Genomic DNA, 19443 nt, shown 5'->3' on the forward strand with positions numbered 1-19443 from the left:
TGAAATTACTATTTTGCCTCACCACTAATAACATGTAACAACCTGCCATTTAAGATTTGTTGTGAAAATGTTGTGGACATAGTATTTCTCATAATTTTAACCTATGATTAGGCTAAGACATTATCATATCATATATTATATACTATGTAATAAAAATTGGATTTAGAAATCGTGGTTGCAGCAAATGAATGTCATGATAAATTGCTAAATGGTTGCACCAAATTGCAAAGAATTTTCCTCTTCTTCATTATCAATTCTATGTATAGAATCAAAGGCTAAATTGTTGATAAAAAAAAAAAAAAAAAAAATGTTGGGATGTAACACTACTATTAAACATTGAAGTTTAACTTTCTTATTGTGGGGGAGTTTAACCAAACTAATGGTACTCTAATGCCATTGGTTCATGCCTTATAAGGTGCTAAGAGGAAGGAAACCCTTCAATGTGGGACAAAAGCAAAAATTGCCTAAAAAGTACTCATAATATCCTTTTATCCTTTTATTGTGGGGGAGTTTTTTGCTCTAATGGTGGATTAATCTAAGAGAGTACAGGCAAAGACAAGACGCTCAATGTAATGCCTTGGAGGATTTTTTTCACGATAATCCATAATGGACGTTTAAGCCTGAGTTGGTGTTTAGTCCTGTTAGGCCTTGGTAAACAGTTCTTTCTCAAAGAAACTATCATGGCAAATGCATCTTCAGAAATCACTGATACAACTAGCTCTGTCTTTGATCTTTCCCTTCGCAAATCTACTGCAAATAGGTTAGACTACCTGTACGAAATTTCTCACATTCCTAAGGATAGTAAGATCCCTATTACTGATTTCCTATTGTAAATCCTTATATTGTATTTGATAAACCTCAAACCTCTTTTAAACAATCTATAAAAAAAGTTGTTAGGTCCTTCTCGTCCTTCTACTGTAAAAGAATATGTTCAAGCCTCTAAGTTTGACCAGTTTAATATCCCAGCAAGTGAAACAGACAATTTTATCACTCTTGCCCTTCCCAGAGAGTTTGTGATTCCATGGCAAAAACAAGGGTACACTCATCTTCATTTTGGTGCAGTAAGGCTGGCATTAACCTTCCACGGAAGAAAGGGACTTCCTATAGCTTCTAGAATTTCACTTCTTGACTCTTGATTTCTAGAATACCAGAATGCAGTCATTGAACTGTTCAAACCACTCTCAATGCAAGAACAGTTTTTGTTACCCTTTTTCCCAACTTCAACATGTCCCTTAGAGATCCTCACCTTTGTGATGCTCTTAAAGTACAAGTTCAGATTACAGGTGCTTCTCAGTACAGGATACATTTGCAGGCACACTTCATTATCAGCTGGCATATATACTCCAGAATCATGCTTTTGATATGGCTGTACTAGATCTAGCTCAGTCCAATGATGCCCTACTGATTCAAGTTGATCCAGGAATGACACCAATGTGTACATTTGTTCCTAGACAACTAAATAGGGAACAAATGAATTCTATTTTTCCAGAATCATGGATTACAAGATATGAGATGCTTCATCAAGCAACTAAGCCAATTCAGTCAAACGAGCCTTTCTTTATCAGAAAAGCAAATGGTGAAATGGAGACAAGATTCATAACGGCTCCTCTAGAAAAGAAAGATGTAACAGTCTTTCCGAATCAAATGGCAATGCTCCAGTTGGTTTCATATGTTGGTGAAAATGGTCTTAAAATTAAGGCATTTGGCAAAGATGGAAAGCCTTGTTATGAAGGAAAATCACTTTTTGCCACATATGGTGGGATGTTTGTAATTGTGTTGACTGCCAAGAAGATGAAGACTTTGAAGAAGATAATTCAAGAAGAAAGAAGAAATCTTCCCAGCAAAAACTCAAAGAAAGATATGAAGCAGGGATCCAGAAGTTGACCTCTTTGGAGAATCCTCTGGTAAATTTGACTACTATGTTCTCCATTCCAGAACCAAGAAACAACCTCTTCCTTTCCTTCCCTATGCAAAGAAGAGCATAACCAAAACTAGAAACCTCCATTAATCCCATATTATCAAAAGATCTCCCCCAGATATCAAGATGTCAACCCCTCCTGTTGGCCAAAACCATACACAAAAACCTTTACCATGCTACATGTTTGATCAAGCTTCACCTTCCTACTCACAGAATTTCCCTCTATTAGAAAGCTTTGATCATCCTCAAACCAACACCAAACATGTGTGGAACATTAAAAACCCTGTTGGAGTTAATCTAGATGGAACCAAGAAGCAGGTTTCCTTGGCAGAAGCAGCTTTAAACTGGCAAGCAGAAAATGCTATGGCTCAAAACCAAGTTCTTTCAAAGATTCTGGATAATCAACAAAAGATGGCTGAGGTAGTCACCCATACCTTTTCATCCTCAAACTCCCTTATTAAGGACTTGAAAAAGAAAATTAAAGTAATTGATCAAGAATTGGCAACCATTACAACTACAGTCAGAGATCTATTTGTCTCTTTTCCTCTTATTGGCAAAAAGAAAAAGAAAGAAGACAGTTGTTGCTACAACTCCAATCCATGGAAGGATCACAGAAAGAAACACCTCAGACTCTTCCAATACATGTTCATATGCCCCTTCAGCCTCGCCAATCATTATATAAAGACTTGTCCGTACCATTGCCCTCTCCTTTTTTCCCAATCTCTCCTTATCAAAGTCTTCAACCATTAGCCATAACACATCTAGACCATAATCCTTTCAAGCCAAGTGGAATTTTCCCTGCCATAACTTACAATATTCCACCTCAACCTGAGCCTCAAAACAAACCACAAACTGAACTTTTTCCAATCAAGAAAGACAAAGAACCTTTGTACCAACCTCCTGATCCAACTGTTGGTGCTTCTTCAAGGCCTCCAGATATGAATATGTTGGCTGTAGACCTGACCCTCCAAACCCAATTCCATCATTCCTCAAAACCCTTACCCTTGCTTATTCAAGAGAACCCTTTATGCTTCCTATAATTGAGGATTCTGAATTAAACCTATCAGATCTTGGTCTAAGGAAGTGTTCATAACTAATACAGAATCGAAAGTAGAAGAAGAAGATGATGTTTTCGACCCAAACAACCCCCTCTCCACCACCAATATTTCCCCTCCACCTATTATCCCAGACTACCAAACAAGGTTGACTTATTCATCAACCACTGACTCCAAACATCTGTTCACTCTTGACAATATTCCCTCTTCTAAATGGCATGAAGAATTTTTCAACATGTACTCTTGGTGTATAGCAGAACTCAAGCTCCAAATGCCATTGTTTCCCAAATTATTGCTAAGTTTGTTGCAAGGATCACAAGAAGATTGGAGAATGGTGGATTAATCTAGGAGAGTACAAGCAAAGACAGGCGCTAATGTAATGCCTTGGAGGATTTTTTCACGATAATCCATAATGAGTTTCTTGGATCTGTGACTCACTACACTGATGTAGCACAAGAAGAATTCCTACTGATGAAATGCTGCTCATTTGAAAGAAAAGATTTGGAGAAACATTTTGACAGAATGTCAAGAAGATACTACTCTTTCAATGGCATGGATGATGTCAATGCCAAATATACTTTTCTCAATTCCCTTCCACACCATTGGGAGACGAAACTCTTTGCATGATGAATCTCCAAAAGATAACATTGCAGCAAGCTTCTTTGGGAGAAATTTATCAGCATGTGCTCATTGCCTAGAAAAACTCTGCAACTAGAGAAAATTTCTTTTAGAAATTAGCAGGATTCATGGAAAACTCAAGGATAATTGTAAAAAGAAAGATTTGCAGATCAAGTGTTATGACAAGAATTGTACCTACCCAACAAAAAAGGGAGATCATTTCAAAAAATATTCCTGAAAGAAAAAGTATTATGCAAGTCACAAGAAGAAATCTTTTTGTAGGAAGAAATGGAAATTTCTCAGAAGAAATTCAAAGAAAAAACTTCAAAATCTGTTTCGTATGCAAAAGACCAGGCCATTTTGCAAAAAATTGTCCAAAACAGGAAAAATCAACAAAACTTTTGGAGCAAGCACAGATTCATGCAGATGATACTCCTTTTTCAGATGTAGAGTCCCTCTTTTCATTAGATGATGAATACTCCCCTCAAGCCTTAGCAGTTATGGCTTATTCTACTTCTGAAGAAGAATCAGATCTAGACAACGAAGAAGATTCAGACCCAGAAATCCNACATCTGTTCACTCTTGACAATATTCCCTCTTCTAAATGGCATGAAGAATTTTTCAACATGTACTCTTGGTGTATAGCAGAACTCCAAGCTCCAAATGCCATGTTTCCCAAATTATTGCTAAGTTTGTTGCAAGGATCACAAGAAGATTGCGAGAATGGTGGATTAATCTAGGAGAGTACAAGCAAAGACAAGGCGCTCTAATGTAATGCCTTGGAGGATTTTTTCACGATAATCCATAATGAGTTTCTTGGATCTGTGACTCACTACACTGATGTAGCACGAGAAGAATTCCTACTGATGAAATGCTGCTCATTTGAAAGAAAAGATTTGGAGAAACATTTTGACAGAATGTCAAGAAGATACTACTCTTTCAATGGCATGGATGATGTCAATGCCAAATATACTTTTCTCAATTCCCTTCCACAACCATTGGGAGACGAAACTCTTTGCATGATGAATCTCCAAAAGATAACATTGCAGCAAGCTTCTTTGGGAGAAATTTATCAGCATGTGCTCATTGCCCTAGAAAAACTCTGCAACTAGAGAAAATTTCTTTTAGAAATTAGCAGATTCATGGAAAACTCAAGGATAATTGTAAAAAGAAAGATTTGCAGATCAAGTGTTATGACAAGAATTGTACCTACCCAACAAAAAAGGGAGATCATTTCAAAAAATATTCCTGAAAGAAAAAGTATTATGCAAGTCACAAGAAGAAATCTTTTGTAGGAAGAAATGGAAATTTCTCAGAAGAAATTCAAAGGAAAAACTTCAAAAATCTGTTTCGTATGCAAAAGACCAGGCCATTTTGCAAAAAATTGTCCAAAACAGGAAAAATCAACAAAACTTTTGGAGCAAGCACAGATTCATGCAGATGATACTCCTTTTTCAGATGTAGAGTCCCTCTTTTCATTAGATGATAATACTCCCCTCAAGCCTTAGCAGTTATGGCTTATTCTACTTCTGAAGAAGAATCAGATCTAGACAACGAAGAAGATTCAGACCCAGAAATCAAACCATCTTTACATCACAGTCCATTATAGCCCCCTAACTGTCTAACCTATAGCCAAGTAAACATCCTTCTTGATACTTATGCAAGCCATTTTCATCAGAATTTTCCCACACACTCACCACCAACACCAAGTCCTTGGCTCCCTCTTACAGGAAGAGATCTTCTTATAGGATTTGACCTCCTTCATCAAATACCCAGCTTCAAAAGGACTTATGCATAAACAACACCTTCTCTTGGACCCAAGTTCCCCATTATATCACAGTTGATCCTTTTGATCCTATAAGATTTCAGATTATCAATGACTGTTGTGCAAACAGCCACTTTGAATTCCTCCTTAAAATCCAAATTTCTTCATTAATTACCTTCAAAAAAAAGAAGATGTTAATCCCACAAAAGCCAGTCACAGAGAAATGAACCACAAAACTTAACTTTGGCCAAGCAAGAACTATCTACCCTTATTTATGAGAACTCATTGAACCTACAACCTCGCCATGGCATGTAAGCTTTTTATGTTAACAAACATGCTGAGCAAGTACGAGAAAACTCAGATTGGTAATCAATTTCAAGATCTCACATTTCTTGCAAATGACAAATTTCCCTTGCCAAATAAGAGTGCTCTATTCCAGCATCTTTCAAATGCCAGAGTATTCTCAAAATTTGATCTAAAGCAGGATTTTGGCAACTAGGAATCCATCCAGAAGAAAGATACAAGATGGCATTTTGCATTGCCAGACATCATTACAATGGACGGTTATGCCTTTTGGTCTTAAAATGCTCCATCCCAATTTCAAAAGCAATGGTAACTCTGTTCCCAACCCTTTTGACAAATGCATTAATCTATGTAGATGATATCCTTTTGTTCTCAAGGACAAGAGTCCATGAAAAGTTACTCATTGAATTCTACATTTGGTAAGATCTCAAGGGGTAATGTTTCAGAAGAAAATGGTCATAGACAGTCTTCCATAGACTTTTTGGGAGTAAATATTTCAGAAGAAAGTATACTTTGCAGCCTCACATAGCTGTCTCTCTTGGTGAATTTCCAGACAAGCTCACAAGTGCTAAGGAAATACAACAGTTCCTTGGAATTGTCAATTATATGTCAGATTTCATCCAGATTTTCTAAATACAGGAATTGTTTGGCTTAGTTACTAAAGAAATCACCTTAGAATGGAATTCTGTTCACCAGAAGCAGTCCAGTAATTGAAGAATTGTAGAAAAGCTTCCCCCTTTGCAAATTCTAGGACCAGTAACGGATACTACAGACAGATGCTAGTGATGAATATTGGGCACCAGCCCTTTTTGAAGAACTTAATGGCAAAGAAGCATTTGTGGATATAAAAGTGTGCATTCAGCCTTCAAAACTTCATTACCACCACTTTTAAAGAGATTTAGCAGTCAAACATGGATTGAAAAATTTCAGTTCCATCTTTTGGCATAATTTTCTAGTAGAAATGGATATGTCTTCCTTTCCCAAATGCTCCAGTTCAAAGGAAAATGCTTCCACACCCTCAGTTACTCAGATGGTCAAATTGGATTTCCAATGGTCTTTTCAAGTAAAACACATTAAAGGCAAGATAATCTCATCATTGATTATCTTCTAGAAAGCCTTCTGTTCTTACACCACTATTTTCTCCACCTTGTGTGTATATCTTATTACTGATTCATCCTTATCCTCATCCTCAAACCTCCCCTTGCAGAACCTAATGATATCCGGCAGATGGAATTCTCCACCCTCTAGAGATGCATTTGGTTACTAATCAGAAGGTACTCTCTACACACATTGGATGTTTATTGGGTATCCTGTTATCATGCACTCACAATGGCTGAATCTCTTAATAAAGGAATCCTCCTGAAATAATACCAACTGATCCAGACATTTGCACAACAAATGGCCAATGAAGATTATGGGAAATGCCTAATCCTCTTGTAGGATATGATGACCCTTACTATCATAACCATGATCCAGATGATGTTGATGAAGAATGGTTTCAAGGAAGAGATGATGAGATTAATAGCTTATTGTTAAAAAAAGAAAAAAAAAGAAAAAAAAAGAAGCAAAACAAAGTCCTAGAAACGTCTTCAGACGTAATCCTTTATTGTTTTTGTTCACTATCTATCCCTTTGTCAGAAGCATATCTAGGGTAATCCACTCCTGCACATGGCCCCTACGAAGCATGGACTTGTGTCCAGCTCAAGCAGGCCCCTACCCTTCAGCAGCTTATCTTGACATATGAATAAGATGGTGGCAGATCCTTATTTGCGAGAAGACTCTTCAAAGCCAGACCCTACACTTATTATGGACACTTGTAAATCTATAAGGATGGCCCTCCTTTTCTGTTATGTATTATGTTACTGTATGTCTATATAGAGTCTTGTAACTAAGAAGGCAAGAGAGATTAGGAGAAGCCTCCATAACCAGTCTGAGTCTCACATGTCTGATGTAAAAAGTTTATATAAATTAATATATGTTTACTTTATTGTATCTTGTTCTGAGTTTTAATCCTTATTTATTTGTGTCTGCTTGGGTTATATTATTGTTAATATTGGATATTGGGTCTTGAAATGGAACTTGGCTATTACAATCCAATTCAAGCATAGATTAGAATATATAATATTCAATTCAATGATAAAATTGGATAATGCTTAGCATTTTCTGATTTCTTAACCAAAACAATCTTCCATCTATCTCAATAAAAAAGTTATTGATGACACTCTGTTAAAATTTAAAAGAAGAAGACAAAGTAGATATGAGAAAAAAAAAAGACTTTGTTTAAAGAATTTAATGAAAAATTAATCGTAAAAATTTTCTTAAAAGCAATATACCCAAGGGGTAAATTTAAATAAGTCGTAGATTTTTTTTTTTCACAACAAAGTTAGGTGGCAATTTGTTATTGGCTCTCATCTAAATCCGTTATTGACTTCCCATTTTACCTACTACTAATAATTTACCACCTACTATTTGTTGTAAAAATGTTGTATCCTTAACTTTATTCATTCATTTTATTGACTATGAGGATCTAAACTCCCAAATCAACATGGACTTTATTGAATGAATTAAACACGTGTGGCAAACTTATGTGGTACTTAATGAAAAATTCAAATAGAGAGGCTCCTTATACAAAAGAAATATAATTTTAAGAAGTAAAATTCAAATTCTGAAATTTCATAATGTAAAATACAAAAACTCCCATAAGTCTTGCAACAAATTCTAAAATTTCTTGAACAAAATATCTCATAGAATTTCAAAATAAATTAAAACATCCCTAGTAAATATTTATGTGGTTAAATTTGTTTCAATAACATGTGCAAATGATATAATTATAACCATTAAAAAAAATGATCTTTTAAAGTATGGATTAATTTTCCTTTTTTTTTGGGGGGGGGGGGATATCTAAAAGACAAAAATTCCCTTTCTAGTGTGGGTTACATCATGAATAATTACCAACTGAAAAATCAGCACACTTAGAATAATGCTAGAGATACAAACTATTTTACAAACTGCTAATGTGGTGAGTGATTATTAGTAAATGAAAAAGTGATATTAATTGTAAGTCTAGATGAAAAACAATAAGAAATTGGTCACATCAACATTTTGTAAAAATATTGTAACATAGTTTGTAGTTATAGCATTACTCTTTATTTTATTCATTTGAATGATATAACTTACCAATGCCAAATGTCAAACAACAATTTGTACACATCACACACATTTGGAGCGTATTAGGTTTATAAGTCTTGTTAACAGGTGTCCTTAGGTAATTTTTTAATGGGCTATTTGAGGAAAGTTTTAATACCGCTTTTATGAAAAATATAAAAAGTTATAAAAAAGAATCAGTTGTCTTTTTTATTTTTCTATAAATTTTTTTTAAAATATATTTCATAAATTATTGCCCTTAGGGCATTCATTACCATTTCCCTTGGTTTATTGCTTATAGCCTTATATATTTACATTTAATGATATAATAAATGAGTTTGCTTAATGAATTCCTAAATAAATGAGAGTTAATTATATAATAAATAAGCCTCATTAACTCCTCCTTTCTATCTTTCACACTGTCCCACACAATTTTATATGAACAAAATTAGTTGTAATCTTACGCTAGAACCTTATTCAATATCTTTTTATTGGAGGTGAATTTTGTCAAATCTACTGTTGGATGACATTTTCTTCTTATATTTTCCATGTTTGCAGAATTTCTAGAAAATTAAAGAGCAATAGCTATGTCATCAATAAATTGTTTAAATTGCAAGTTCTTACAGTTTAAAATTAATCATAAAATATAAGCTTATAAATCATATAGTAAATAAAATCCGATTGACACAAAATTTGACATTTATATTAAATACTAGTTTGGATATAGCTTATCTGCGTCTGCGAAAAAAAAAAAAAAAAAAAAAAAGAGAAGTGTGTTTCAACTTTTTTGATGTGTCCCATGCACTGTTCACGGGACCCACAAACCTCTTTTTTCACCAAAATTTTCATTAAAAATGGGCACACGTCACTATTCACACATTTTAAAATTATTTTGCTACAGTTTTTTTAGTTTTCTGTTTTCAACAAAATAAGCAGTATCCAAATGGACCCTAAGTGTGTAATGAACATGCAATTCAACGTAGATTTTCTAAATATGTAGTAATGTTTATTTTATTGAATAAAGTTGTAGCCTTGAGTTACAACAAATTTTGTAGCTAAACTTTGTTTATTTTATATTATTAGTAGAATTATTTTGGTGTGGAAGCAGCTATCAAAACTCATTGTTACATCCATGCAACCACCATTAACACTTTCCCCAAAATTATCAAATGCAAATTCTTAAACTAAATTAACTATTCGTGCTTTATAAATCCAAAACTATAATTTGCCAAATACTCAAAACACTCAAATAATTTTTTACTTAAAACTCTATAGCATTATAATTAATCCAAAACTATAAAAACTATAGCATGCTTACGCTAAACATTTTCTTTCTTATACTTATTTAAATGTTTGACCTATTTTCCAATTTTCAAATTATCAACAATCACACATAGATGATAGACTATATAATATTATAGCCCAACACTTCAAAAATAGAAAGAATTTCGTTTGCCAAAATGAGAGAGTGAGAAATGAATTACCATTTGAACAAAATAAGAAAAACACCATAAGGAGAGAGAAAACTGAAAAGCACTTCATCTTAAAAAATAAAAAGCACTTCATCTTAAAAAAATAAAAATGTACCTCAAGTACAAATGCTTGTGGGAATGTGGGGGGTAAAGGTCGGGGTTCAAGTTTTTAAGAGGGAGTTTCACATAGGGTGTATCAATGTTCGTCCCAACTTGCGAACACAACATGAACCTAACACAGGTTTTTGCGAGTTAGGGTTGGGTCTTAACGGGTTTAGGTCATAAACGAGTCAACTCAAAAGTGACACGATAAGAAATGTGTCATAAGCGGGTCAACCCACATAACTCGCAATAGACACGTTTGACACGCCAATTTATTTGTGTCAACCCGAAATGACCCATTTAACACAACCCGTTTACGTCGTATAAAAATAAATATTAATTTTATTTTAAATTTGTCAAATACCTTTTATATCCAACCTGTATTTTATATTTAAAAAGAAAAGTGAGTAATTACAAAAACTTACAAGGGATATAATTGAAAATTGAAAATTTACAAACCTTAAATCTCTAAACCTTACAAACCCTAAATCTCTAAACCTTCTTATAAATGTCTAATATCCTAGTTCTATAAATATTTTTTTGGCATGGAACTTGCATAAATGAAATTGGATGAGCTTATGGGAGATGATGTGAATTTAGATATCAACAAAGAATCTATAGATGATAATTGTAGTCATAGTCAAGATTAGTCTACTATTTGCTCCAACTCTTTTAATATTGATATTTAGTATTTGGCGAGTTTTGAGGATATTATATTTTTGTTGAACTATGTTATTTTATTTTTGCTAAACTATTGTTGGTGCAAACACAATAATAATAGAAATAACACAACGAGAAACTGAATAATACTTCTGAATATTATTAATGTAAAGAAAGAAATAACACAACACTATTTGGATTGAGGCGCGACACTCGCTCTTTTTAAGGAGATTCAAGCCCTTGGTTGGCTAAACTTTGTAACAGGTGCAGACCTTCTTTAATTTGTCTCTCTAAGATACAATAGCTCAACAAGTGTCGTATGGCTAGAACAACCTTTGCACAAAGTGTTCAAGCCCAAAACTCCATCAGAAAGAACACTCTTCCTTGCCAAGAACCTCTCTATTTTTTTAGTGTATATTTGCAGTAATGGATGCGGTAATTATTCTGAATGGGCTGTTAAATAGGAGGATCCAAGAAGCTGATTCATTTTCATTTTTGATACCTCCACTCTTCACCTCCCCCCTTGCGCATGTATCTAGACCCATATCCAAGACAATTCATGTTAGCCTACTAATCACCACAATTAAGAAGAATAAAATAGTCTCTCTCATTTTCAATATGAGATTAAACATTTTCACTAACTCCTCATTTTTCATATTCATTCCCATATCTTTACATTTATGTTATAACATTTATTCATTTTAATTATTTAATATTAAAATGCTCCAACAACTATGTTATTTTGAATTTTGGTTGAAGTGTATGCATTTCTTTTGGAGCGTAAATAACTTATTTCTATATGGATGCTATATTTTTGTTGAACTATATTATTTTTAATATGGGTTAAAGACTTGAAGTGTATGCACTACTTTTGGGAAGAAAAGAAAAGAAAAATCTAGATGGATGTTATATTTAATATTATGCAGGTTGAAATGGGTTGTGTTATATTCATGTCAATCCAACACAACCCGTTTATTAAGTGTGTCAAGTGGGTTGGGTCAGGTCAACCCGCCTTATTAACAGGTCGAGTTAGGGTTAAAGGATCACGACACGATTATTAAATAGGCTAGGTTCGGGTTGAGCCATTTAGTTGAATACCTCTACCTCGACACGACACGAACCAGACATGCTAACCCAAATTGACACCCCTAGCTTCACACACATATATATTTAAATTAGGCTAAAGTAGAATTTCTTTCTTGTATAAAAAAAAAGTAAAATTAAAAAAATTTAACAATCTCATTATTTATAAGTCAATGCTAATTAATTTCAAAAAGATTGTTCCGGTTAAAAAATCAGAATATGCTAAGCTCCATTTTAAGCCCATTTTTTAATTGGATTGTATTAGCTAAGTTCCATTTTAAGCCCCAATATCCAATATTAACAATAATATAACCTACGCAGTCACAAGCTATAACATATAATTTTAGCTTACGAAGGACTCAACTCAGGGCTGGTTGTCTCCTTTCAACCTTGCGATTATGTATCAGTGATTTTTTTGGGTATACATTTTGAATCCTATATTTTAAGGATGGTTTTCAAATTAAAACCTACAATTTCAAAAAATTTCAGACTATTAGTAATTAAACCTTTTAGTTTCATTAGTTTCAAATGTATTCCAAAATATATAGGGAACTAAAAACTATAGAGTTTAATTTATAAGAAAGTTAAACTTCAATGTTTAAGAGTAGTGTTACATCCTAATATTTTAATAACAAAGTTTAGGCAGCAATTTATTACTCGCTCTCCTCAAGACTAATCACTGACATTATTTTTGTGGTGGACCTTTTTTGCGTCTTGGGCTGGATCACTCTTGTTGTGCTATGGCCCTATAATTTCGAGGTAGGAGAGTCGGGACTGGCCTAATTGAAATACAACTTAGGCCAGCTTGTGTGCAAGTTAGAGCCCTAGCAAGAATCTTGGGGGAGTCACGTGCCCACGACAGGAAATGCTGTCACAATAAACGTTATAGGAGAAGAAACATGACACAACAAGATAACTAAAATAGTTTAACTAAAGTACTTTCTACTGACAACGATAATGCTTAAACAGTTCCACAAAGGATAAATATGATAACGTAATTATGGCAAGAATAGATTAATAACAGGAAGATAACGTTAGTCCTTAATCAACCATAACAAAAAAGAGGATTAGTCTACTAAAGAAACAAACTTGGCTTCTTAGCAGATTCAAGTCCAAGGAGGGAACCAATCTCCAATGTGGGTGACCTCAGAGGGGAATCCTGCCATAGAAGTTACTTACTTTGGAAAATTGGCCTAAGTGGCTTAATCTCATATTCTTAACTTGCTAGAGAGTAGGCTATTGAGAGAAAGAGAAGTGGGTAGCCTATTGGTGCATGCTTTTCACTCCTATCACTCCTATTTTCTCCCTCACTCTCTGTTTCTTCGTTTTCTTTGTTTTTCTAATCTGTTTCCCATGTTTCCTCCTATTCATTGTTGTTGTTTACTGTGCACGGCTATGACCTTTTATATTGCTTGTTGTGACAAGATTTATCATTTTTACCCCTTAACTACTTTTGGCCTATTGTGAGTGTCCTTCCTGGACTGCTCACTGGTCTGCTGACTATTCAGCCACCACCACTACACTGAGTTGGCGGTGTTACTTCCCTTGGCACTCCCATCCAGATAAGGGCTGGGTTTCTGTCTTACCAACCCTTATAGCATGCATCTAATGATTCTAGCTCATGTTTGCCTATTTTGGGTGATATGTCATCCCACCAGGATATTTCTCTCAAAAGAGCTTGAGTAAGAACCCCAAAATTGGCTCCCCTATTTTCCCCACCGCCAGATCATACTCTCTCTTACCTCAGACCCATGGCCCACCTCCCTTGTATTGGCTGAGTATATGTAAGTAATGCCTAAGCCTTGTGCGTACTCCACTTCCATATGAGTTCATTGCTTTCCTGGCGTTCATGCATTTGCCATTGCCTACAGATTTATTTGACTCTGCTACATGTACTGGTGCTTGTTTTACTCTTGTGGCTTGGATGAGTTCTTGGGTCTTCATTCTTTGCATCTCATTTCTTCTTTGAGTTAAGCATTGCTTGGGTGTGGGCTTTCTCTTCTTTAATTCGGCCCATGTCTCCTTTCACTTCTAGTCCATGAGCTAGTTGGTGCTCCTACCATACCACTGCATTGTTCCTGCTATGATGTTGTTTACACTTGTTTACTATACTACTTCTGGGCTTGCGGGCTGAAGTGCTTGCCATGCTAGTTTCATATGTTATTCCTTCCTCTAGTTTATACTGCTTAGTATTCCTGCTAGGTTAGTCTATATAACATTTTGGGCTTCCCCGGCCTATTTTATTCCTTGGGCATCCTCGGCCCGTTTCATTCTTTAGGGTATCCTTGACCCATTTCATTATTTCCTACTTCTTACATTCTCATGGACTTTTGCTAAATCTTTTGGGTTTTTCCGGCCCAATTACCATATCCTTTACCTTTGGGTTTATTGGCCTTTAAACCAATTCCTTTCTTTGGGCTCCTTCGGCCTGTTTTTACTTTCTTTCTATTTCTTTTGATTTCCATGAGCTTACTACTTCATTCTTTGGGGCTCCCTTGGGCTCACTTGCTTTCTCTAGGGCCATTTTACTATTTTGTAGGCCCGTAGACCATTATTCTCACCATTCTAGCCTAATGACTTTTATGAAAAATATAAAAAGTTATAAAAAAGAATCAGTTGTCTTTTTTATTTTTCTATAAATTTTTTTTAAAATATATTTCATAAATTATTGCCCTTAGGGCATTCATTACCATTTCCCTTGGTTTATTGCTTATAGCCTTATATATTTACATTTAATAATATAATAAATGAGTTTGCTTAATGAATTCCTAAATAAATGAGAGTTAATTATATAATAAATAAGCCTCATTAACTCCTCCTTTCTATCTTTCACACTGTCACACACAATTTTATATGAACAAAATTTAGGTACAAAATTAGTTGTAATCTTAGGCTAGAACCTTATTTAATATCTTTTTATTGGAGGTGAATTTTGTCAAATTTACTGTTGGATGACATTTTCTTTTTATATTTTCCATGTTTGCAGAATTTCTAAAAAATTAAAGAGCTATAGCTATGTCATCAATAAATTGTTTAAATTGCAAGTTCTTACAGTTTAAAATTAATCATAAAATATAAGCTTATAAATCATATAGTAAATAAAATCTGATTGACACAAAATTTGACATTTATATTAAATACTAGTTTGGATATAGCTTATCTGTGTCTGTGTTTTTTTTAGAAGCGTGTTTCAACTTTTCTGATGTGTCCTGTGTACTGTTCACGGGACCCACAAACCTCTTTTTTCACCAAAACTTTCATTAAAAATGGGCACACGTCACTATTCACACATTTAAAAATTATTTTGCTACAGTTTTTTTAGTTTTCAGTTTTCAATAAAATAAGCAGTATCCAAATGGACCCTAAGTGTGTAATGAACATGCAATTCAACGTAGATTTTCTAAATATGTAGTAATGTTTATTTTATTGAATAAGGTTGTAGCCTTGAGTTACAACAAATTTTGTAGCTAAACTTTGTTTATTTTATATTGTTAGTAGAATTATTTTGGTGTGGAAGCAGCTATCAAAACTCATTGTTACATCGATGTAACCACCATTAACACTTTCCCCAAAATTATCAAATGCAAATTCTTAAACTAAATTAACTATTCGTGCTTTATAAATCCAAAACTATAATGCAATTTCACTATAATTTGCCAAATACTCAAAACACTCAAATAATTTTTTACTTAAAACTCTATAGCATTATAATTAATCCAAAACTATAAAAACTATAGCATGCTTACGCTAAACATTTTCTTTCTTATACTTGTTTAAATGTTTGACCTATTTTCCAATTATCAATTTATTACTCGCTCTCCTCAAGACTAATCACTGACATTATTTTTGTGGTGGACCTTTTTTGCGTCTTGGGTTGGATCACTCTTGTCGTACTATGGCCCTATAATTTCGAGGTAGGAGAGTCGGGACTAGCCTAATTGAAATACAACTTAGGCCAGCTTGTGTGCAAGTTAGAGCCCTAGCAAGAATCTTGGGGGAGTCACGTGCCCACGACAGGAAATGCTATCACAATAAACGTTATAGGAGGAGAAACATGACACAACAAGATAACTAAAATATTTTAACTAAAGTACTTTCTACTGACAACGATAATGCTTAAACAGTTCCACAAAGGATAAATATGATAACGTAATTATGGCAAGAATAGATTAATAACAAGAAGATAGCGTTAGTCCTTAATCAACCATAAAAAAAAAAAAGGATTAGTCTACTAAAGAAACAAACTTGGCTTCTTAGCAGATTCAAGTCCAAGAAGGGAACCAATCTCCAATGTGGGTAACCTCAAAGGGGAATCCTGCCATAGAAATTACTCTGGAAAATTGGCCTAAGTGGCTTAATCTCATATTCTTAACTTGCTAGAGAGTAGGCTATTGAGAGAGAGAGAAGTGGGTAGCCTATTGGTGCATGCTTTTCACTCCTATCACTCCTATTTTCTCCCTCACTCTTGGTTTCTTCATTTTCTTTGTTTTTCTAATCTGTTTCCCATGTTTTCTCCTATTCATTGTTGTTGTTTACTGTGCACGGCTATGACCTTTTATATTGCTTGCTGTGACAAGATTTACCATTTTTACCCCTTAACTACTTTTGGCCTATTGTGAGTGTCCTTCCTGGACTGCTCACTAGTCTGCTGGCTATTCAGTTACCACCACTACACTGAGTTGGCGGTGTTACTTCCCTTGGCACTCCCATCCATATAAGGGCTGGGTTTCTGTCTTACCAACCCTTATAGCATGCATCTAATGATTGTAGGTCATGTTTGCCTATTTTGGGTGATATGTCATTCCACCAGGATATTTCTCTCAAAAGAGCTTGAGTGAGAACCCCAAAATTGGCTCCCCTATTTTCCCCACCACCAGATCATACTCTCTCTTACCTCAGACCCATGGCCCACCTCCCCTGTATTGGCTGGGTATATGTAAGTAATGCCTAAGCCTTGTGCATACTCCACTTCCATATGAGTTCATTGCTTTTCTGGCGTTCATGCATTTGCCATTGCCTACAGATTTATTTGACTCTGCTACATGTTCTGGTGCTTGTTTAACTCTTGTTTCTTGGATGAGTTCTTGGGTCTTCATTCTTTGCATCTCATTTCTTCTTTGAGTTAAGCATTGCTTGGGTGTGGGCTTTCTCTTCTTTAATTCGGCCCATGTCTCCTTTCACTTCTAGTCCGTGAGCTAGCTGGTGCTCCTACCATACCACTGCATTGTTCCTGCTATGATGTTGTTTACACTTGTTTACTGTACTATTTCTGGGCTTGCGGGCTGAAGTGCTTGCCATGCCAGTTTCATATGTTATTCCTTCCTCTAGTTTATACTGCTTAGTATTCCTGCTGGGTTAGTCTATATAACATTTTGGGCTTCCCCGGCCTATTTTATTCCTTGGGCATCCTCGGCCCGTTTCATTATTTAGGGTATCCTTGACCCATTTCATTATTTCCTACTTCTTACATTCTCATGGACTTTTGCTAAATCTTTTGGGTTTTTCCGGCCCAATTACCATATCCTTTACCTTTGGGTTTATTGGCCTTTAAACCAATTCCTTTCTTTGGGCTCCTTCGGCCTGTTTTTACTTTCTTTCTATTTCTTTTGATTTCCATGAGCTTACTACTTCATTCTTTGGGGCTCCCTTGGGCTCACTTGCTTTCTCTAGGGCCATTTTACTATTTTGTAGGCCCGTAGACCATTATTCTCACCATTCTAGCCTAATGGTCTTTACTTTGCTGTTTTCTTTCTTCATCTCTTTCATATTGTTGGGCTTTTTCTGCCATTGGGTCCTTTTGTCAAAAATGGGGGCATCAACAATTTTTTTACCTACTACTAATAATTTATCACGAAATATTTTTTGTGAAAATGTTGTATCCTTAATTTTATTCATTCATTTTATTGTCTATGATGCTACTCTAAACTCCAAAATCAACATGGATTTTATTGGGCGAATTAAACATGCGGGGCAAACTTATGTGGTACTTAATGAAAAATTCAAATAGAGGAGCAACTTATGCAAATGAAATATAACTTTAGCCTAATTTCTAAAATTTCATAATGTAAAATACAAAAAACTCCCAAATTTTTTAACTTTAGCCTAATTTTTTTTTTGAGGGCCCACTTTCGCCTAAATTTTTTTATGGGGGCATGGCGTAAAAAAACATTTGCTCTTTAAGCATGGATTAATTTTGGTTTTTTTTTTTTTGGGATATCTAAATAACAAAAATACCCTTTTTAGTGTGAGTTATGCCATCAATAATTACCAAACAAATCAGCACACATATGAAATGTATTTATTTTATTCATGTTTATTTTCGCTGATATTTATTTCAAAGTAATCAAAAGTTTAAAAAAGGTAGGATTTCCATCTCTATATAGTTTCACTTGACATAGCAAATTAAAATTTGCAACAGCAATCGAATAAGGAAAACCAGCAACCATGGACAGGTTTTCCAGACATTTTAGTGCAACGTTGGGAACAATACTTATTTGAACAGGGAGGAAGGACAATAATATGATTTGGATCTGAGCATGTTGGAGGATCTGTTTTCAAAACCAAGTAAAAAGGAAACCATTAGATATGCACATAAATTTTTAAAATTCCAAATCAAAATGTAACATATGAAGATTTATATATGTTGGCTTTGTACTAAACCACTAATTAATTTAACAATCAGCCAACAGAGAAAAGTAGCCTATTCTATGAAAATTTAGTACCGCATTATAGGCTTGCCTCGATAATATATATATATATATATATTTTTATTTTTAATTTGCAACTATGAAGGGAATCCCACAACTTTATGGTTTGACCCAAAAATGAAGCGATAAATAGATTTTGAGGTCTATTTGTTTTTGCTTTTAGAGTTGTCAAAACCTGCTTTAGCCTTTAAAAGTGGTTTTTTTTTGGTTGCACTAAAGAACTTTAAGATTCACTATATATCTTTTTAGTTATAACTTTATTTCACTGAAGCTATACCGCTAAAACTCACTAATTAAAATTATACTAACAACAACAATGCAACATGAGCACAAAGAAGACAAAGGGATTCCATAAAAACAAAAACCAGAAGAAAAAACTATAACTTGTTTACTGTACTCCAAACATTTTCTTTTTCATTTGTTTAAATGTTATGTTTAAAAATTTGATCTATAAATAATTGTATAGGGGCTATTAAATATTATAACCCCACATTAAAAAAATGTAAGGAACTTCTACTTTTCTGATTTTGAATCTAGTTAAATAAGGTGGCCTAACCGGCCTTTTTCTCAAAAAAAAAAAAAAAATGTAAGGAACTTCTACTTACCACAATAAAAG

General features: G+C 34.3%; 1 protein-coding gene across 1 annotated transcript; it reads left to right on the top strand.

Moving 5' to 3' along the window:
* The first annotated feature begins 1362 nt into the window (after nucleotides 1-1362).
* LOC136067169 (uncharacterized) lies at nucleotides 1363-1884 on the top strand. Its single transcript, XM_065772663.1, has one exon. It carries the CDS (start codon nucleotides 1363-1365, stop codon nucleotides 1882-1884), a length of 522 nt encoding a protein of 173 aa, XP_065628735.1.
* Nucleotides 1885-19443: the final 17559 nt, after the last annotated feature.

Source organism: Quercus suber, unplaced genomic scaffold, assembly GCF_002906115.3.
Source record: "Quercus suber isolate HL8 unplaced genomic scaffold, Cork oak 2.0 scaffold_61, whole genome shotgun sequence".
NCBI lineage: Eukaryota > Viridiplantae > Streptophyta > Magnoliopsida > Fagales > Fagaceae > Quercus > Quercus suber.

Coding starts and splice junctions, on each gene's coding strand:
- LOC136067169 (XM_065772663.1), top strand. CDS start 1,363: ATGGCTGTACTAGATCTAGCTCAGTCCAATGATGCCCTACTGATTCAA.